Source organism: Neovison vison, chromosome 3 (genome assembly GCF_020171115.1).
Source record: "Neovison vison isolate M4711 chromosome 3, ASM_NN_V1, whole genome shotgun sequence".
Lineage (NCBI taxonomy): Eukaryota > Metazoa > Chordata > Mammalia > Carnivora > Mustelidae > Neogale > Neogale vison.
In genome coordinates this window covers 22,421,753-22,444,170 of record NC_058093.1, presented here as the reverse complement: position 1 = coordinate 22,444,170, position 22,418 = coordinate 22,421,753, and the positions used below count along the sequence as shown (strand labels likewise).

General features: G+C 33.1%; 1 protein-coding gene across 5 annotated transcripts in view; it reads left to right on the top strand.

The window, feature by feature from the left end:
* The window catches only part of ERBB4 (erb-b2 receptor tyrosine kinase 4), a 1,164,558-nt gene that overhangs the window by 929,158 nt on the left and 212,982 nt on the right, over positions 1-22,418 (top strand). For all 5 annotated transcript variants that reach the window (XM_044241525.1, XM_044241523.1, XM_044241526.1 and 2 more), the window contains exon 17: positions 18,590-18,722. In XM_044241525.1, the coding sequence (XP_044097460.1) occupies positions 18,590-18,722 (133 nt within the window). The remainder of the gene's footprint in view (positions 1-18,589; positions 18,723-22,418) is intronic.

Below are 22,418 nucleotides of genomic sequence, written 5' to 3'. Positions count from 1 at the left end.
ACAGGTTGTGGTTTGCTATCAGAGACTCTGGACTCATTAAATTAGAAGACTGTTAAATATTTAATCAGAATCTAACAGCATCCTGTATGTGTTCTGAGAAATTAACAGATTTCAATATCTGTAGTGATAATTGCAATATGCTGATATATAACAATTACTCCAAATTGCATCATTACTACAAACATCATCAATTTGTGTGTGTGCGTGCAATTGTGCAGGTACAGAACATTAATATATCAGGAAATCATATGAGATATTTTTCCTATTTCATTTTTTTAAATGCTCTTAAGTAAGGAATGATGATGAATAGTCCCTTACATAAAATATCTTTGGGTTTTATTATACTGATATGTCTAAATTTATCCTCAAACAATGATTCTTGTGTTACCCATTTGTTTTATATGCCTCTCTTTTAAATCTAAAGCAAGTAAAGGTAGAATTCATCATCTTCTTGGTTAAAACTCACTAACTTTAATTGAGGAATTTCTTTTTTTTCCTTCTTCTTGTTTTTCTTTAAGATTAATTATTGTCTTCAATACATTTTAAGATGCAATTTAAAATTATAAAACACATTCTCAATGTAAATATAGACATATGTGTGTGTATCTATGTATGTTTATCCTTCCACACCTTTATCCATGTACTAACACATATATACAATATTAAAGGTTTTGTTTGTTCACAGTTATGGGAACAGAGTCCACACATTGCTCAGCAGGTTATATGACTCACAATGAAACAGTATGGGCAGCTTTCCAGATCAAGAGCTGTAACTCCTTCTTTTTATGGTTGCATTATTTTCCCTATCATTGATTTGCCACCGAGTCTGTATTTAAAAATAGGCTGTTCCTAATTTTGTGCTTTTATAAATTAGGAAATAACGTGTGTGTGTGTTTGTGTGTGTGTGTGTATCTGGCATTATAAAAAGTGTATTTAGGTAGGTATCAGCTAAAATACATGGGAATATTCAATTTTATCATTCAAATTAGCTAATCATGGTTCAAAAAAGTCAAAATAGGCAACACATTAAAATTACAGAACTAAACATTTGAGTGAGGAAATATTTGTGTTACAATCTCATTTTGTTTCCATGTATTTATAATATATACATATATAAAGTTATAGCAAATCATTTTTATATTTATCCAAAATCAGATATGTTCCAGTAAAGTATGGTTGAAAATCTTTGCCCAAAAGTTGCCAAGGACTGCATGATTTAGAAATATCTTCTAATAAGTTTATTGTTTTCTCTATGGTGCCATCAGTCATGTTATAGAGAGGACTTGACAGATAAGGAACTTTAACCTTCTTTCAAAGTTTGTTGATTTCCTAATTGGTTTTAAGTAATCCAAGATGGACAGATATACATATATAGATCTTTAATATTTCAACAATTCAGTAGGATGACATTGATCCTATATAGTTTTGAAATAATTAGTAAATAAAACTAACAATAACTTAGTAAGTCATAGTAATGCATAAACCTTTTTTATAAAATACTAAGACTATATTTGTTCAAAGGGTTTCTCCCTTTTTTCTGTCTCTCTCACTTTCTCTTTCCCTCTCTTTTGTTCTTGCTGTACTTTACTTACTGTCATTACTTGACAATAACGAACAACTGGCATGGATTTTACAAATTGGTGCCTGTCACATACAATCTTAAATTTATAGTTGTGTTCCTTAGATCGTTTTGTTTTTTATTGTTTTGCCAGTATCTAAAGTACTAATATACTTAATGATCCCAAGATGCTCTCAAGAAGAGGTAATAGTGTTCTCCAACAACCGGTGTCAGAGAGTGAAGTTAGGGACTATTTACTACTATCTCTTGTTCTCTCTTGACCTAAGAAAACCTGAAATTTTGCATGAACTTGGATGACATGATTATAAGTAAAGGTAAGGCATTTTCCTTGGTAATATTCCAGATGGAAAATAAAGATGTTTAGTTTGTAGAACATGAAAGTTTGTAGAAATGTATCAGTCAGGAAATGTAAAAGGAATAATATGTCTAATCCATACTACTTTTAAATCTAAAGTATTATTTTCATAATAATTATTTATAAAACAAAGAAATATCAAAATATCCTCTTCTAGTTGTCCAAAGCAATAAACAACATAAAATATGAGCTACTGTTAATAGTATACATAATTAAATAATATAAAATAAATAATAGATTAAAAAATTAATATTCTAGCTAGAAAGACAGTCTGATTCATGTAGATGTATATGTTTGTTTGTTTTCCCCAGTGGTAATGATTTCTTTTATATTTAAATTAAATGGTTTCAGGTAAAGTCTAAGTATAAGATTGCTTTGCTTTTATATTATTTCATTATTGTTTAAATTTACCTAGATTTACATATATATACATATGTGTGTGTGTGTGTGTATAAATATTATGTATGTGTATGTGTGTGTGGATTTTGTGTGTATGTATATAAAATCTGGTGGTTCTAAATCTGTATCCAGAACATCTGAAAAAGAGTTTATACTCTTCTAAGCAATGGCTTTAGAAAAAAATGGACTTCTCCATAATTAAGATGCATTCTAATTAGAGATTAGGCATTTATATAAGTTTAAATAGGCATTATATTGCTAAACATCGTTATTAGATGCTTTAAAACACATTTTTGTGAACTCAGTTACAATAATACTCCCCTTAGAACACAAAAGCAAACCATCCTATGCTAAAAACATTAAAGTGGGATGCAATGACCAAAAGTTTTTGCAGAGAGGATTTGTCTTTTCTCCAAGTCTTCTGTAGAGTATTTTCAAAGAGATAGACAGAAACAGCCTCACCCTCTCATTTTTCCCCTTGGATTACTTCCAGACTACCATGGGCCCAGGAATTAGAGAAATTGGATATTAGTGTTTTGCCAAATTAAATGCTAATGAAGAACACTGTTTTCTTCATTTTCTCTTTGTTGACCATCCCATATGATATTTGTTTGAGGTTTTAAGTTAAAAAAACATCTTACCACTTTTGAACTTTATCATTACTTGAAAACAGTTGACAGTGAACATGTTGTGCTGTTCCTTATAACACATCTCAGAAACTACGTTTTTGAGGAAGCTTTACAAGCTTCTACTTAGTGTTACTTGTAAAAGTGTAGGACATTTCCCTGCTCCCCAAAAAAGAGTTCACTCAAGACTGATGTAGGTACAGCCTAGTAAAGAAGAGACTATGATAACCAAGCAGATGTAATAGAAGTCCCAGGGTTCTTAACTGTTTTCTGGAAAGGGAAAGGCTATGTGGTTTCATCTTTTGTTTTTCAAAATCTGATTATCCTGGGGTAATGCATTTGACAGTTCAATTGAAGAAAAGAAAGAAAACATGGAAAATCTAGACATAGTTCCTTTTTCAATTAGGGGCTAATTGGTTACAAGTAAAATAAAACCCGACTTTAGTGGTTTGAGCAAACAGTTGTGTGAGTTATTCTTTAAAATATGGAAGTCTAGAAGTGCTGGAGGTGTTCCCATTGTCTCCACAGATCAGTAACATCAGGGTGATTTTCTTATCTTTGTTTTGGTAGGTCCTTGGATCTACCAAGGGACAGGTTTAATCAGCTGTACCTGTTTGACCTCAGCAATTCCTTTGGCAAAATTTTGCTTTCCTCCCTTGGTCAGAAATTTGTTATATATTCATACCAAGGTGCACAGAGAATGGGGAAGTTATTTAGCTTTTTAACAATCACTAGATTTGAAGGTGTTAGGGAGCAGGGGGTGAAGAATGACAGTTGGGTTAATCAACCAGGGACTTAGACTCAGTAAGGAGGTGGTGAGAGATGAACTAAGCTAAAACAGGCAAATAAGAATAACAACTGGTCTGAGGGTTAGCTTTACCACTTTTTGGAGAAAATGCTATTCTGCCAACACTTTGAAATCAGGAATAAGCAAATATTAAACATGTATAAGCTTCAGAAGAGCATTAAATAAATACCTCTTCCTATTTTCTTTTCATTAGAAATATTTTCCAATTATTTTTTTAAGTTTAAAAATATGTAGGAAGCTCTTAAACTGGTAAAAATTTATGTTCTTTTAAGAGTTAGCTTAACATAAAATAATATGTAAATATTTATATAAGTACACCATTCATTGAGTTATTTATTCACACAACAGTTATTTATTTAGTGCTTCTTTTTAAGCAACAATAAACTGGCCTCCAAAGAAGTATAAAGATGACTGTGACACAGCTCCGGCACTTAAAAAGCTTATATTTTTACTTTTAAAATAGAAATACAATTATTTTACCTTTAAGCTCTGAATATGTACACATAACCATTTACTTCCGTAAAGTTATTTGAAAGTTTTACACTGCTCTTGTAAATAAAAACCCTTAAAAGTATAACTTTATTCTAGAACTCCTAGATGAGGCAAATTAAACCAGAAGTCAGTGTATCCCATGGGATAGAAGTTAGAAGTAAATGTTATATATTAGAAATAATGAATATTTGCCCTGGAAGTGATAGATTATACTTAAGGAAAAAAGAAATGCTCATAATAACAAGCTTGTAATAACAAGCAAGAATCTGATTATGTGTTTGTAAACTTTTTGTTAGCTTGAATTATGTGGAATATGGAGGGACATGGAAAGATAAAATTGCCATTTGCCAAAATAGGAGAAATCAGGGAGAAGCAGGCAATACTTTTTGGGGGGGAAAAGGATGTTGAAATGAGAGTTAATTTTGGAATTGCTAAAGCTGGAAAGTTAGATATCTAAGTAGAAAAGTCAAGTAGGTAATTGGATATACAGTGGATCCTTGAACAACGTAGGTTTGGATTCTGCTGTTCCACTTACATGTGGATTTTTTTTAATACTACAGTACTATAAATGTATTTTCTCTTCCTTCTGATTTTCTACATAGCAATTTTCTTTTCTCTAGCTTACTTTCGTATAGGGATATAGTATATAATACATGTAACACAAAATGTGTGTTAACTGACTGTTTTATGTCATTGGTAAGGCTTCTGGTCAACAAGAGGCTGTTAGTAGGTAAGTTTTGGGGCGGTCAAAACTATACGTGGATTTTTCACAGTGCAGAGGGAGTGGGAGTGAGTGACCCTAACCTCTGTGTTCAAAGGTCAGCTGTACCTGAATTCAGAAGAGAGGTGTCAACTGCAGATATAAATCTGCTTATCATTACATAGTTAATGAGATTGATGATATTGCTAGGAAGTAAATATGTAAGTGGAGAAGTGAAGAAATCCATTGTTTATGTCCTGGGACTCTTCCATGTCAGAGAAGGACAAAGCAGCAAAAATGAATGAAAAGAACTGGCCAGACCAACAAAGACTAGAGAAAAGTGGTGTGATGGAATTCAAGTGTTTTAAGAAAAGGAACATGACCACTCATATGAAATGTTACTAAGTGATTGATTAAGATTAGGTCTAAGAAATGACACTGATTTTCAGACAATAAGGAAACCATTAGTAACTTTGATAAGAGCTGATTTAGTGGAAAGGTAGAGAATAAAAATGTGATGGGAATCAGTTCAAGAATCAAGAGACTGTAAGTGAAATGTGCAATTACAGATGACTATTTAGAAAATAAATGAAAAAAAAATCATATTTCCACAACCGTCCCCAAATACTAAAAAGTCTCATCAAGTAGAATAATTGCATCTGCCTTAAATATACTAGCACCTAAATATCTCATGTGCTATTTGATTAATTTAATGATAATTATTGAGAAGTTTTTAGAGAATGTCAGTCTAAGTTATAGAGCAATAAAAAAGTAGAAATAATGGTTCCTACCATTAGGAGGCTTATAATTTACTGGGAAATTTTTAAAAAATAGTCCAAGAGGAATAATTATAGATAATGAAATCACATTTAGTCTGGGAATATAGAAAAGAGACATGGAGTGCTAAGGAGAGATACTCTTGTAAATACAATAGCAAAATGGAAAGAATTATGTCACAGAGACGGCAATAAAATTGAGGCCATTTATCAGCACTAAGTACTTTATATCTGGAGCGTAGGTTGTTCCTATGAAAATTACCAGATCACCCACACAAAAATATGAAATGGTCTCTTTCAGAATAGGTATTTTTAGGTATCTTTTCCATTGAAGAACTCTTTAAGTTTTAATTTTTAACACCACACTCTAAATTCTCCGAAAAGGGGATGTCATCAGGACTCAAAAGTAACAAGGGCATCCATATAGGCTTACGAAGTCATGTGACTCCAGCCTGTGTTACTCAGGTAAGGATGCCCATGTACGAGAGTGTGAACAGGATTTTTAAATGTATTAAACTTTTTAAAACTGTGTAATGCCTGCAAATGATTGGTCTCAAAAGGTCATTAAAAAATATATGAACAAAAACTTTGAAATGTCAGAATCCACCTTAATGAGAGAAATCAAATCATATAAAATAACAATCTCTCAGGGAAGCAAAAGGAAAGAGAGAGGGAGAGAAATGAAAAGGAAAAAGCTCTCAGGAATCATGCTTTTCGTCCACTGCATGTTTAGAATTCCCAGGGAAAAAATAAAATATTGAAAAACTCCAAAGGAAATGACATTATGTTATCTGTAACTTTCTTTAATTAAAAAGATAGAGATATTAATACAATCAACACAGGTAAATGTCCTGCAATTAGAGGGGAAACAAGTGGATACAGAAATTTGAAAGTAGATTTAAATGATGACAATACACCTGTATATCCTTCAGGACCTCAAGTCCATAGATCAGAAGAACTCAACACTATCCCTGCCAAATATTGTCTTTCTCCTGATTGTCCCATCTGAATGAATGCCATCATCAGCCTTCCATTCACCCGAGTGACCACTCCTTTGTCTCTCCTCACTGTTGACTTTGTACTTTTTTAACATTTCTACTGCTGGGCTACTTTTCTGTCTTGTCCTGTATACCTCCCCAGTCTGCGCCTCATTGTCACTGAAGAGGACTTTTGAAATAGTTAACTAGTCTTGAAAGCTTCTTTTCCCCTCTTGTCGACCTTACAACCTGTTGCCAGAATAATCTTTCTAACGTATTTTGTATGTGTGCTCTTTTTATTTTTTAAGTACATGAAATTCTAAAATACTACCTTTTATAATGTTTATTACTCTTATTTAAAAGGAGAAAAATCCTCTAAATTGTTTATTTCTAAACATTTCTTTTGACATTTTTTTGATCTAGAACTGGCAAAGCATTATATTAGCTTCCAAAATACAATATGATTCAATATTTATATTATAGCCAAATGATCACTGCAATAAGTCTAGTTAGCATCAGTTACCACATATAGTTACTAAATTATTTCTTCTTGTGATGAGAAATTTTAAGATTTACTCTTTTAACAACTTTCAAATATACAATTCAGTATTATTAACTATAGTCACCATGCTGTGTATTACATCCTCATAACTTATTTATAACTGTAAATTTGTACTTTTGACTCCTAACACTTTACCCATTTCACATCCCCCAATCTTCTACAACTGGCAACTATGAATCTGTTTACTGTCTCTATAAGCTCATTTTTTATTGTTGTCTTTTATTTGTTTATTTTTGTTTTAGATTCCACATCTAAGTGATGCCGTATGGCATTTGTCTTTTTCTATCTGACTTAGTTCACTTAGCATAATTCTTTCAAGGTTTATCCGGTTGTCATAAATGGCAAAATGTCATTCTTTTTGATGGCTGAGTAATATTCCTCTGTGTGTGTGTGTGTGTGTGTGTGTGTGTGTGTGTGTGTGGGTATCGCATCTTCTTTACCTATTCATGTACGGAAGGGCACTTACATTGTTTCCATATCTTGGTTATTATAAGGAATGCTGCAGTAAACATGGATGTACATATATCTTTATGAATTAATGTTTTCATTGTCTTTAAATGAATATCCAGAAGTGGAATTGCTATATCATATAGTAGCTCTATTTTTTTTTAAGATTTTATTTATTTATTTGACAGAGAGAGAGATCACAAGTAGGCAGAGAGTCGGGCAGAGAGAGAGGGGAACCAGGCTCTCTGCTTAGCAGGGATGCTGAGGCAGATGTGGGGCTCGATCCCAGGACCCTGAGGTCATGACCTGAGCCCAAGGCAGCCACTTAATCCACTGAGCCACCCAGGTGCCCCAGTAGCTCTATTTTTAATCTTTTGAGGAACCTTCATACTGTTTTCCTTAATGGCTACCCCATTTTATATTCCCATCAACAGTGAACTCAACAGTGAAGAAAGGGTTTCCTTTTCTCTACATTTTTGTCAACATTTGTTATTTTGTGACTTTTTGATAATAGTCATTCTGACTGGTATGACATAATATCTCAGTGTGGTTTTAATTGACATTTCCCTAATGATTAAAGATGTTGAACATCTTCTCATGTACCTGTTGGTCTCCTCTATATCTTTTTTTGGGAACATGTGTATTTAGATTCTTTGCTCATTTTTTAAATGGATTTTAAAAATTGAGTTATATTAATTCTTCGTATATTTTAGGTATTAACTCATTATCAGTGATAATTTGCAAATATTATCTCTCATTCAGCAAGTTGCCTTTTCATTTTTTTCAGTTTCCTTTGCTGTGAAAAAGCTTTTTAGCTTGAAGTAGACCCACTTGTTGATTTTTGCTTTTATTGCTTTTCTTTGTGGTGTCAAATCCAAAATATCACTGCCAAGACTTGTATCGAGGAGTTTACCACCTATTTTTTTTTCTAGGAGTTTTGTGGTTTCCAGTCTCTTACATTCAAGTCTCTAATTCATTTTGAGTTATTTTGTGTGTGTGGTAGAAGATAATGGTCCAGTTTCATTCTTTTGCATCTGGATGTGCAGTTTTCTCAACATCATTTATTGACAATACTGTCCTTTCCCCATTTTATTACTTGGTTCTTTTGTTATAAATAAATGGCCCATAAAAGCGTGGGTTTATTTTTGTTCCACTGATGTAATATACTCATGCATTCATATGTTAATGGAATAGACAAGCTTTGGAGCAAAACATGCAAAGATTTAAATTCTGACCATTATCTTAGGATGCTTTTGACCTTAGGCAAGTTGTACAAGCTACCTCAGATTCATCACACATCCATTGTGTTGTTAGAATTATTTGACATACACACATAAAACGTGTAGTAAAAGTAGCTTTATTATTTAACTGTGCAAGAAATTTCAATGACTTTACATAGGTATTCCAAATCTTGGCATCTTCCCCATGACTGTGCCTGCTTCTCAAAGTCTCCCCCCATCTCGTTTCATCCAAATCTTAAGAATTGATTCAGGCTGCCTACTCCTCTGAGAACCTTTGGAGGTCCCCTCAAAAGGAAATAAGGCTGCCCAGCAGGGCAAAAAATGTGGAAAACATTTTGTCTAAATTAAAAGGAGTGATATTTCTGAAGAAAGACATTTCCTTACTTCCTCTTTGTGTTTTTAAAAACTTTTTAGTCTAATGCAAGAATTGGGGTGTCTGAAAAGCATATTAAATTTTTAAAGATGCTTTATGTACAAAATTGTATATAAAGAGAACAAGTCAAATCATTACTTAAAAAATTGGTTTGTGAATCCTCTGAAAATGGGGCTGCTTTAATCTGCATTATGTAATTGTGCTCAATAAACCTGACACAAATGTACCACCCAGTGCTTTGATAGATAAAGAAGAGGTAATTTACCAATAGAATATCATGTCTGTTAACAACACAGGTATCTGTAGTTATAGTGCCTAGAATTCTGGGGATTTTGAGGTGAAGAAAAATCTTAACATATGGGAACAAAGAATGGTACCAACCTTCCCCACTTTCCTTTTTATAGTTGTATTTATGTACTATTATCTACTCTATTATAAAACTAATAAATTCCTTATCATGTTAAACAATTTTGATAGGAATCACAACTGAAGTTGTAAAAGGTTTATCCTCAATTTTTTAATCCTTTGGCATATTGCCGCAGATTACCATATCGATGTAATGAGCAGATAATAGAATGGAATACTTAGTAGATAAAGTATTTTGTAATTAAATGTTCTTAAACATTAAAAAAATTAAAATATTCTGTTTGTGGCATTAAATAAATTTCTATATACACTAATACAGATGATCATAAAAGTGCTATACTAATACAGACATTGCTGATATTGTCTAATAGGTATAAAGTATGAAAAATACTAAGTTCCAAAAATTCAGCTATGTTCTTAGAAGAACCTATTGAAAAAAATTATTTCTAGTCTAATTCCCTTTCAAATCTCTTTGTAGAAACCCATATTTTTTTATTTTACTTCAATAAAGCTGAAAAAAATTCATAAATGGATTATATATATCCTCAGAATGGTGTCTTTAAGCATATGAATGTCTGTCCCCAAAATCAAATCTACAAGTATATATATTACCTGAAAAATTGTAACAAGCAAACAAAACCCATAGATAGAGAGAAGCATGAAATTACAAATAGAGAGAATACAGAGAAGGAAGAAATTACATGAAACCATTAGAAATTTTTCTCAGAGGCTAATCCTAGAGGTAAAAGAATCCAGAGAATATTTATATATTGCTTTAATGGTAAAATCTCTACTGAAATACTGTATAGCTCTGCTTTATTGAATAATCTGTAATATTCACATATTTTTAAAATATTGGGAAAAATTTATCACTTGAAGACAAGTCAAATTTGCTTAGAAAGAAAGAGGCAGAGTATTCTGTGATTCATTTGCTTCAGCACTTACATTTTTGTTACATTTAGGATGTAATAGAAGACTCCATAATCCTAATCAAAGGGTAGAGATATACTGTAATACCCTAGGTCTCATCAAGTAAAAACTGTAACTGTCAACTGATGTCTACCCCAGAATCTGACCCAAATCACTTATATTTGCTCAAAAAGAAAAGATGTGTCATATTTATAGAGCAGGTGGAATTCTGGGTTATAAGCACAGTTTGCAGGAGGAGATGGGCGGAAAAAAAAACCCAACACATTAATGTGGTTCTCCTTTCCCTAGGCAATAACACTTAAAACATCTTCTGGGGAATTTCTGTGTTTCCTAGTGTTTCAAGGTCTCTTGTTTCAAATCTGAACCTCTTTGGGGAAGACTGAACAGACAGTGAGTAGGCACTGTAACTAGAATGATAGATACTGCTTGTCTTTGCTTTCTTTTTAAAGGAAATCCAGGGGTTTTTTTAATAAGCCAAAAAAAATCCTCTTAAATGTTTTCTCATTGAGAAAATAAAATAAAGCTAATTAAAGAAAAAGGTCACCTAAAATTTTCCATAAAGACATAAAGGATTTATTAAACTAAAACCACAATGAACATAGCAAAACAGATAAAATGATAGTCCAATGAAAATTACAATAGTAAGGTATAACTAAATATAAAATCAAAAAGTCTATTAGAACCCCTAAATAAATTTATGTGCATTTTCTAGTCTCTATTTTCAAAAAGATATTGAAGAAAAATATATTGAATTGTCAATCTACCTTAAAAACCAATTCTAGCAAGTCAAACTTGGAAAGAGACAACATAATATAGCTGAAAAATTAATGGACTTGAGTTCCCAAGATGTAAAATGTTAGCATTACTATTACGTTTGACCTTATCTAGATGTCTTAATTTTTCTCCTAAGTCTGTTTCTTTTTATTTTATATGGGGGTTAGAAGATCTACATTACATAGTTATAGTGAAAATAGACAGTATATATAAAAATAAATTTCAATTAAAAATATGCAGCTATTCTTAGAGTAAAAAGTTTATTTATTTTTATTATTATGTTTAGTTAGCGAACATATAGTACATCATTGGTTTTGTTTTTTTTTTTTTAAGATTTTATTTATTTATTTGACAGAGAGAGATCACAAGTAGGCAGAGAGGCAAGCAGAGAGAAAGGAGGAAGCAGGCTCCCTGCTGAACAGAGAGCCCGATGCGGGACTCGATCCCAGGACCCTGAGATCATGACCTGAGCCGAAGGCAGCGGCTTAACCCACTGAGCCACCCAGGCGCCCCATCATTGGTCTTTGATATAGTGTTCAGTAAGGGAGACAAACTATTTTTTTTTTAAATTTAAGGGTAGTACATAGGACCAAATAAGTCTCAGATTTACCACTATAAAAGGAATGTTTTCTGTATCTGAACAAAATGTCTTTAATATTTTCATTTTTCTTACTTTATTTCTTATTGAAAATGAAGGGAATTGTTAGTGATGCTATATGCACTATAAAACTCATGAATAGCTGATGGTAGTTTTTAATCTTATTTTATTTTATTTTATTTTATTTAGGTTTTATTTAAGTTATCTCTGTGCCCAATGCAGGGCTCAAGCATATGACCCCTGAAATCAAGAGTTGTACCTCTTCTGACTGAGCCAGCCAGGTGCCCCATACCTGATGGCAGTCAGATTTCATATTCCCCTTATTTGAACAGAACTATTGCTATGTTTAAACTGCTTATCTAACTAATAAAATATTGAAAATGTCATTCCCAAAATCGTGTTTCTTATCATAGTTGGCAAATGATTCTAAGAATTTTCTTTCAATAATGAGTCAACTTTTTTTTTTTTTAATTGAGGAGTCAACATATTTCTCGTCAACTATATTTTTCTTTTTTTTTTTAAAGATTTTTATTTATTTATTTGATAGACAGAGAGAGATCACAAGTAGGCAGAAGGCAGGCAGAGAGAGAGGGGGAAGTAGGCTCCCCGCTGAGCAGAGAGCCTGATGTGGGGCTCGATCCCAGGACCCTGAGATCACGATCCAAGCTGAAGGCAGAGGCTTAAACCACTGAGCCACCCAGGCGCTCCCACTTTTCTTATAGCAAGAGCAAATTAGGAAATATGGAGAGCATTGTTGATGATAGATTTAACCTGTGGTTCATGGCAGATTCACACTTTTGTCTGAATGCCACTATAAGATTTTCAGAAGGAAGACAGGGTACAAGATGATAGCCATTATTACCCAGTATATTTTTTAAATAAAATATAAGACTACACAGAATCATAACATCTGACCCTAATTTATGTTTATGAAACATCCATTTAAGTTACATATATAGTTATTACAAGCAATGATTAATTTACTTTCCTAGCAAGTAAACCCTGTTCATACTAATAGGCTCTTGTACGAATACGTATAAGTATATACATGCACAGTGTACACATGCACACACATTTAGATGTGTGTTGTATATGAAGACTTGTTAGCTGTTATATGTAAGGACGTGTTAGCTTGAGGTACTTATTCTAGTTTCTCTAAATTGGGCTAAAGCTAAGGTAAACATTTGATTCATTGCTCACACGAGGCTGCTTTTCTTTTTTTTAAAGATTTTATTTATTTATTTGACAGAGAGAGATCATAAGTATGCAGAGTAGCAGGCAGAGAGAGAGAGAGAGGGAGGCAGGCTCCCCGCTGAGCAGAGAGCACCATGTGGGGCTTGATCCCAGGACCCTGAGACCATGACCTGAGCCAAAGGCAGAGGCCCAACCCACTGAGCCACCCAGGTGCCCCAAGGCTGCTTTTGAGAGTCTGTGGAGTACTATTGATATTTGCACTGACACAAATACAGATTGTTCTGGCTAAAGGAAAGCATATGACTCACAAATGGTTATAGGTATATTATTTAAATTTTATTTAATTTTTAAATTCGATTTATTCGGTAGGATCTAGAGACAAAGTCATCAGAGCTCAGAAATGTAAAAAAGAATAGACAGTTCCCTGTTGTGTTTATTTTGTTTTACCTTAAGTGAAGAATGTATTGATATGTATTTAATGTGAGTTATCTGATAGAAGAACTACATTCACAACAGTTAGAGGCAGACATACAATCAAAATTCAGATTTGTCTGACTCTCAAACATCTTTCCAGCACATTATGCCACTGTAAGGAAAAAATCATGCAGAATTTGAAAGATTAAAAAAAAAAAAAACAATAATGTTAGAGGTGATATTTTGCCGTTTTACTTAAAGATTATTATACAAAAATGCCTTGTTAAAGTTATCTGACTAGCCTGCTGTTTTTGGTTTTACTTTCTATTTAAATTAAAAAAAAAAAAAAACACACACACACAACACAAAAACTCCTCTTTAACCTTCAGTACCCGTAAATAGTGAATTCACTCTAACTCTAATCTAGTGAATCCTGAGACCCTTTTCCATATTATTTAATTCAATTTAAAAGTTTCCATATATGGAGTTCAGTAATTTAAAGCCATGCTGTTGGTTACAAATTATGCCATTGGTGTTTTATAGAACATCAGATTGTTTCTCTTATCTGTATTGAAAATTATTCTGTATTCAAAAAATAAAGAAAAATATACATATGTTTTAAAATTAAAGTCCTCTTATTTGGTGATATATCTATGAAAGAATCTTGTAGATGTAGTATTCTTTGCAATGACTACATTAGTCAAAATACCAGTTTTACTAAGTTTGCAATTTTAAAGAAAATACCACTGTATATTTTTAGGAGGATATTCTGCCCTTGACATTAATGGAAAATGGTATAATAATTTTAGACCCTCTGAGTTTAATCTTAAATTATATTGACTTTGCTACATCTTTTTTTTCTGACCTGATCTGGAAAGAAACAGATCAATGAAGGAAAATATCTGGATGTTTATAAAATAAGGTTTCATGTATTCTCTCATATTTTTTATTCTCCAGTGAGGAATAGCATGATTCAAACACAGCAATAAATGTTAAGAATATATCTTATTATATGAGTAATACAGTTTGGAAGACACTACTCTTTTATAGATAACTGTTTAAGACAGATAATTGTATTCAAGGCAACAGAATATAATATATTCTGTTGTCTCTGAACTTCTAAATGAAATTATGAAAACTAAATTATATGTATTTAAATAAGTGAACCAAGTTCATTTGTGATCCAGAATCTTTATTATTTTAATCTCTATGAATAGTGGGAAGATATCTGTTTTATTATAGTATCTCCAAATCACAGTATAAGGTAAATTATCAGTTGATTACATCCTTTTAATCTAAGCTTGGAATTGGCACTTGAAATGTCTTTTCATATTTTAGGGGACCCATCCCTTTTTAATATATAGGCAAATGACAACAAACGAACAGTACTCATATAACAGATAATGAATGACAGTGTTCCAGATCCCTTAGGCTTTGAACTTTATGATCTCGTAAACAGTGTCTTACCCCAGCCTTTTAAGAGGTTACTCTGATTCACGTGTACAAAGAAACACTTTGTTTCAGAAATATAACTTAGTTGTCAATAGCTATCATTATACCTAGGAAGGATATGCAGGAATTTTTAAAAAGCAACCTAAGTGGCTATCTCCTTTCTATCCAAAGGGTCCTCATAAAGAGTTGAAGCATTAACTCAGGAAAAAAAGGGCATCTATCCTACAAATATCTAGGGATCATCAAAATTGTGAAGAGTAGGAAATGTGTAAATAGTATGAACTTCTCAGATTAGATTGGTTTTATGAAGCAAAGTGTTAATTGTACACAACATAGTGAGTAGTAAATGTCTCAGATGCATTAAACTACAACTAATAGAAAATATCTTCAGAAGTACTTGCATTGTAAAAGTGGACAGGGAATAGCAAAATGAATTAATTGAAAAAATGCAAAGTTAACAATCAAGGAAAAAAGGAAAACAAGGCCATTGTTATAAAACTAAATTTTTAGACAGTGATTTATTTTTCTATGTTTCTCTTAAATTTAACCAACTTTTATTTCAAAAGAAATATAAATGCATTGTATAAAATTAGAAAATGCCTGCTAGCAAAAATACAAAATAAGAGCACTATAGTTATACTATCCAAAGACAAGTATTGTTTAATGTCTTATTGTATATTCTAGATATTCTTATGCACATATATGTGCATATATGGATTTTTCTTCCATTGAGAGTCAACTGTTTCTAACCCAATCTTTTAAATTTCTAGCCTTCATGTTCCCATGGCAGTACATTTCTATCTCATCTACTACCTAATCCATAATTACACTTTTCAAGTTACCTGAAAAATGTCTACACAAATGGTTGTCTAAACTAAGGTCCAGTCCAGGATTGAATTTCACACCTTGTTGTTAGAACCAGTAAGTCTTCTTAATCAAAACCATTACCTTATTTTTCATATTCACTTATTAAAGGGAACATACAAATTTTCTTTTAGAATATTCCCCCTTCTCAATTTGACTGGTTACTTGTGGCTCATGATTTATTTTTCAAGAATAAATTCTACTGAAATATGAAGAATTTGACCGCTTAAAAAGTCCAACAAAACACTTGTGTACAATTTTTAGATGTAGAAACTCTAGTTCTTCACTTTTTTTGGGTTGTTTGGACCTCTCTCACTCCTACAGAGGGGTAAGAGAAGAAAAATGGTACAGAAATGTAAATCAACCAAGGAACTGCTATGGGAAAATATTGAATGTAAATACTAACTAGAAAAACATAGAAATTACTGTCTATTGAGGTTTTTGGTGTTTTATGTGCATTGCCATGACCTAACTAAATCGTAATGACATGACAATTGATAGCTATCCAAAGTAAATGGAAAGAATGAGGGCAGAGGTCTTCTTTTGTTCTATTAGGAATGATTCTTCTTAAAATGGAAAACAAACAAAAATAAAATAAAGCATTTTCTGTTAATTTACAGTGACATTGACATGTATTTTCATAAATTCATGCCACTTATTCTTTTGCGAAATAGATGAGCCGAGGAAGTTTAGAGTTTAGTTCAATCTACAATTAACACAGTGTCGGGTACTATTCTCAGTCATATATAAATCCTTTGTAGCAAAAATCTTGGTTGAAGAAAAAAATACAACCCTTTGTGTAGTAATGGCTTTTTCAGGGATATGTTAGGCACTTAAACTGGAAATTATGCCTTGGACTGAAAACTTAAAAATTTTTTTGAAATACATATATAACTGCCATGTTCAAAAATACGATCTTACATATGCCAACACACATCACAATGATGAGTTTGTGTCCATACTACGGTTTCATTTTCTCAGCATAGATTTTTATATCTTTATAAAATTCCGTTTAGGAAAATCTATTTGAATTATAGCAACATTCCAGTATGCTATAGTACTTTCAGCTGTCAGGAAACAACCTTTAGGATGAAATACTTCTTAAGGTTTTTCTGTAGTTTTATATGGCAATATCACAGTCATAATCTTTAAAAGACATAGCTTCATTTATAGAAGTGACACAGATTTTTTTCAAGAGCTGTTTAAAATTTAAAAATTTTATTTAGGATCATCCACTATCATTATTTCTGATGTGTCTTTGAGCACAAGTTTATTTTGCAAAAGTGACTAATTTTTTTTTTCTAAAAGAATGTAGCTGTACAGAGTAGATTCTTCTGCAAACAGGAATATAAGATATAAAATATCTTACTATGGAAAGCATGGCCATTCAAGAAGTTCTTTCTTAGTTTTCCTATCTATCATGGCTTCATGGTGAAATATGTATTAGGTAACACCTATGTGTTTACTCTGGGCTATTTGCTATGATGTATAAAATTAATATACATCAAGGCTCTGACCACAGAAAGCTCATAGATACTACTCCACTCTAGAACAAGAAATTAAGACCATAAATATTACTTTTCAAGCAAGGAAAAAAATTTATCTTAGAAGACAATAAGTGTTTAGTTTCAAAATTGTATCTTAGCTAACAATGTACCAGAGAAGCACTTTAAGAATATAAGTCTCTAAAAAAAAAAAGAATATATAAATCTCTAATGAATCTCTTCTAACCCCCTTTTAATGTAATACTTACTGTGTAGACATCTTTTATGGGTATATGATGTTTAGGCACACTTTTGATAATCATAATTACTCCTGTCATTATAACTCTGAAAACCCAATTCTTTACCTTTTTCCTGCCCTTTAGCCCAGTACAGTTGCCTAGCCAGAGTTTGAAACAGCACTTTCGTCAACACATCTCTCTTACCGGTACCCTCATACTCCAGAGTTGTGGTGTTCATGTATCTCCAGACCATGCATTTTTGCTTTAAAGCAGTAGTTCTCAAGGCAGGGGGTGGGGTGTTGGGGGTGACTTGGGCAGACATTGGACAGTATCTAGAGAAATGGTCATGACTAGAGGATGAGGTGTTATTGGCTTCCAGTGGAGGGAGGCTAAGGATGTTGATAAAAAGCCCAAAATGCATAAGACAGTCCCCCGCAGTGAACAAGCATCCAGCCCAAAATGTCAATAGTGCCACTGTTGAGAAAGCCTACTTGAGAGAAAATGTTGAAAATAATATTATATACCACAACAATATTATTAAAATATATTTCCATTTATTTACAGAAAAAGTAAAATAAGAATAATTTAAAATGCTTATATATCCACATTTTGGCACGTGTTCTTCGTTCTGTTACCAAGTGTTATTTTGTCATCGTCATCGTTGTTGTTGTTGAATGGCATGTTGTGGCCGCTCACCTCCAAAGATTATTTGTATGTGCATGTACGTAAAACGCAAAGCAAAACAAAAGGTGGAAATAGTTTTTATTTCCCCCAAAATGTTGTGACAGCTCTAATGCATTTTTTGTTTGTTATTCTTCTAACTGAGAAGACTTGTAATATGTGGATAATGTATTTACCACACAACTGCTCTTTTTCTCCTTCTGTCTTGTCTCTCTTCTTACTTTTTTTTTTTCCCTCCTTTTTCCTTCTGGTGGGCAGAACTCCTCTGATTGCAGCGGGAGTCATCGGTGGGCTCTTCATCCTGGTCATCGTGGGCCTAACATTTGCAGTTTATGTTCGAAGGAAGAGCATCAAAAAGAAAAGAGCCTTAAGAAGATTCCTGGAAACAGAGGTATGGTGTTTGTTTGTTCTCTGTGTGTTGAGGGGCTTCCATTAGGTTTAGAAGGTTTAGATGATACTCTGTTTTTTAACCCAGGTGAGAACTCGGTTCAATTTCCTGCAATGAATGATGCTGAGTTCATAGTATGTTACACAGAGTTGATGAAAAATCAGACTATATAGTAAAAGTAGTCAAGGCAGATTCATGCCCGAAGGAGGACAAATTGTAGGGGTCAAGGAGATTATCTGATGAATGACAGATTTTACTGAAAAGACTTATCTGTTTCTTTTGGAGGTGGAATCCCACTAGAGTCCTAGGATATTACAGTAGCAGAACTAGAAAACAACTGGGTAGAAGATATCTCAACAGTGGACTAGAAAAATGTTAGAAAGAGAGAATTTTTCTGATTCAAATATAAAGCCAGATAGTCAAGCAATTTATGCTTTAATTAGGGTCATTAAAGTGGCAGCCACAGGTCCCATTATACCAGTAGTGAAAAGCTAAGCTTACAGGTAAAGCTTCCTATTGTAATCACACAGACTTTACCACAGGATTTATGGGAAGCATTTAATGCATGTTAGTTTTTGTGAATATGTAAATTACCCACAAATTATTATAATCTCTCTTATATTGCTGCCCTGAGTTCTCTAGCATGCAAGGTGATAGTTTTCACTGTATAGGTTACAGGGGGAAAACAATTACAGAAAACTATGCATTACCAGATCCTTCTCAACTTGCACCTTACCTTCTTTCTCCTGATACGTACATCTGTGGCGGTCTGAACATGGCTGAACAACTCAGAGCAATTCTGTTCCAAGACTTAGCCTTCTCTGGATCTGTTTCTTGCTCACTGTCAATGTGACAGGCTGACTTTTCCTCTTAACCCTGACAGGAATGAGAATATTCATTCATAAATTTTGCAAACTGATAATGAATTAAATTTTAGCTCTTTTCTTCCAGAAGTTGAAACTAGGTAGAAGGATCATATGAAATGTTCAGGAAGCTACTTTAGTTATATGCAGGGAAGAATGTCTAAGAATTAGAGTTGTCTAAAATTAGAATGGGTTGTCTTATCAATAGAGATGTTCAAGCATAAGACAGGTAGTCAATTATATACGTGAAGAAAATAGTAGTAATTTTTTACTTGAGCTGGATATTTACAAAAGATGAACTTGATCATTTTCAATCTTGCACATGTGAGTACAAGTTTGGGCACAACACATGTGCTGTGCATATTTTCAGTTTAGCTAGGATGCGGGAGGCAGAATTCTCCCTTATGGCCAGCTTGGGGCAGTCATGGAGAAAATTCTAAGAAGTGAAGTGAATTAGAGTTGGAGGGGAACTGAAGGCTTGGAACAGCAGTGGACATTTAGGTGGTTGAATAAATACGAAAAGAATTCTGTCCCTTAACTACATGCTGGAAAGTCCCATTGCTATAAAAATAATTGTTTTGTTTGCCTTCTTTTTTAATACCGTGCTTTCTAGGAATGCCCTTCAAACTGACATCTCATTACTAAATAAACACATACTGATTGGTTTTAGAAGCAGACTCTATTTTTTATAAAAAGTTATTGCTTAGCACTAAATTAGATAATTATAGAATTCCCATCTCTCTCTCAGTAAAAATAAATAACTATGATTTTCTATCATCTAAACAGAAGACGAATTCTTAAGAGGATCAACTCAAATCCTTAAGTATGAAAGCTAGAAATCTGTCTCAGATGTGAAAAACTTGTTAAAGCATGATATATTGTTGGAATGTACTTAGAGTTAATATGCTTCTCCAAAATCATATTGCTCCAGATTGTCTGTCTTCTGTTACATGCATAAAAGTAGAAAAAATTTTTTTTTCAACATACACTTACGAGATGCTCTGTAAACTTGATACTTTGATAGATACTGTAATTAAAAAGCATTAATGGGACATGATCCTATCCCTTGAAGAGTGACAGATTCAGTGCCTACAATATGGCAGGCAATGTTCCAAAGTTTTCCAGCTATATTACATCCCATTTCATCTTTCGACAATCTTCTGTGGTAATTATTGCTGTACCTATTTCACAGGTGTGAAATAAGGGGTTAGGAGGGATGAATTGCTTTCTCAGCCTGTAAGTGGCAGTACTAGTGTGCAAACCTACAATTTTAAACTTGACGCTCTTTCCATCGTACTGGCTTGCAAAATGAAACAATGCTTCTGTTAAAGGTATCATTCTCAAATTCCTGGAAAAATGTGTTTGTATAAATTTTTAAGTGAGATCTAAGAAAATTGTTGAAGACTAAACCTGCAGGTAGAATTGTGAAATTTTCAAAATATGGAATTATGGTATATTATATGCCAAAACATATATTTTAAATACATATAGCCCCAAATACTGAAATCTAGTCCCCAATCTTGCATATGATTTTTATATAAGTTATGTGATTTTAAAAAATAATTCACTGAAGTTCCTGATTATATACATATAGTGTGTGTATCAAAATCTAATAAACAAATTCTGCACCGCAGAGTTGGAAGAAGGAGATTCTCTGACAGAGATTCTTTTTCCAGTTTTAGAAAGTATTTTGTAATTCTTTCTGAGATTTATTTTATGTGACTTTATATGCATTTTTAAAAATATATATTTGAAAATGAGATAGAAGCATATTTGTTGTCTAAACTTTTAAACAAGAGCCCAAATTTATTGATAATTTTTATCATCTCCGTATTCCTGGTATTGCTATACTTAACTATATTCAAGATTCTGTTCACTACTTAAGTAGACCACGACATTCACAGAAGCAAAATAATAACCAAGACACAGGGTCACGGTGCACTTAGCATTGTAAACAGACACTGAGAAACACTGGAATGGTTTTTAAGACCATTTGAGTAGGAGCTGCCTTTAATTCTTTCCTTATGTTAAGAGGGGCACCTGGGTGGCTCAGTGGGTTAAGCCTCTGCCTTCAGCTCCAGTCATGATCTTGGGGTCCTGGGATTGAGCCCTGAATTGGGCTCTCTGCTCAGTGGGGAGCCTGCTTCCCCCTCTCTGCCTACCTGTGATCTCTCTGTCAAATAAATACAGTCTTCAAAAAAAGAAAAAAAAAAAAAGAGAGAGAACTAGCTATTTGAGTTTAAAGCTTAATTCCTTTATTTATCTAAAATTATCCAAACTTATCCCTTTTGGCCACACCCAGCCAACTATATGATCTCGTATTTCCCACCCTAATCTCATCCTTCAGACCTGTCTCAAACCCTATTGCATTCTGTTTTATGTCTTCTTCCTTCTTCTTGATGTTGTGTCCAAACTGTTCTTCACAATGGTAATACCCTCCTCCACGTCAATCTATTTTTATTATCTCAAGACCAATTTTATTTTTTTTTAAAGATTGTATGTATGTATGTATTTTAGAGAGAGAAAGTGCAAGCAGGGGCAGAATCCCAAAGAAACCACACTGAGCTTAGAGCCCAACGCAGCCTCCATCTCAGGACCCTGAGATAGTGACCTGAGCTGAAACCAAAATTTGCTCCTCTCAAGACCAATTCTAAAGTGAGCCTCCTCCAGGAAGCCAAAACTAATGAAGTTTTCTCGCTGGTGGCTATTTTATCGCTGTGCATACCATAACATTCACCCAGGATCTAGAATTATTTCATAGAATTTTAGAATATTTGATCTGTAAAGTACTCTAGTGTCTTGCTGCTTAAAATGTGCTCAAGGACCATCATCATAT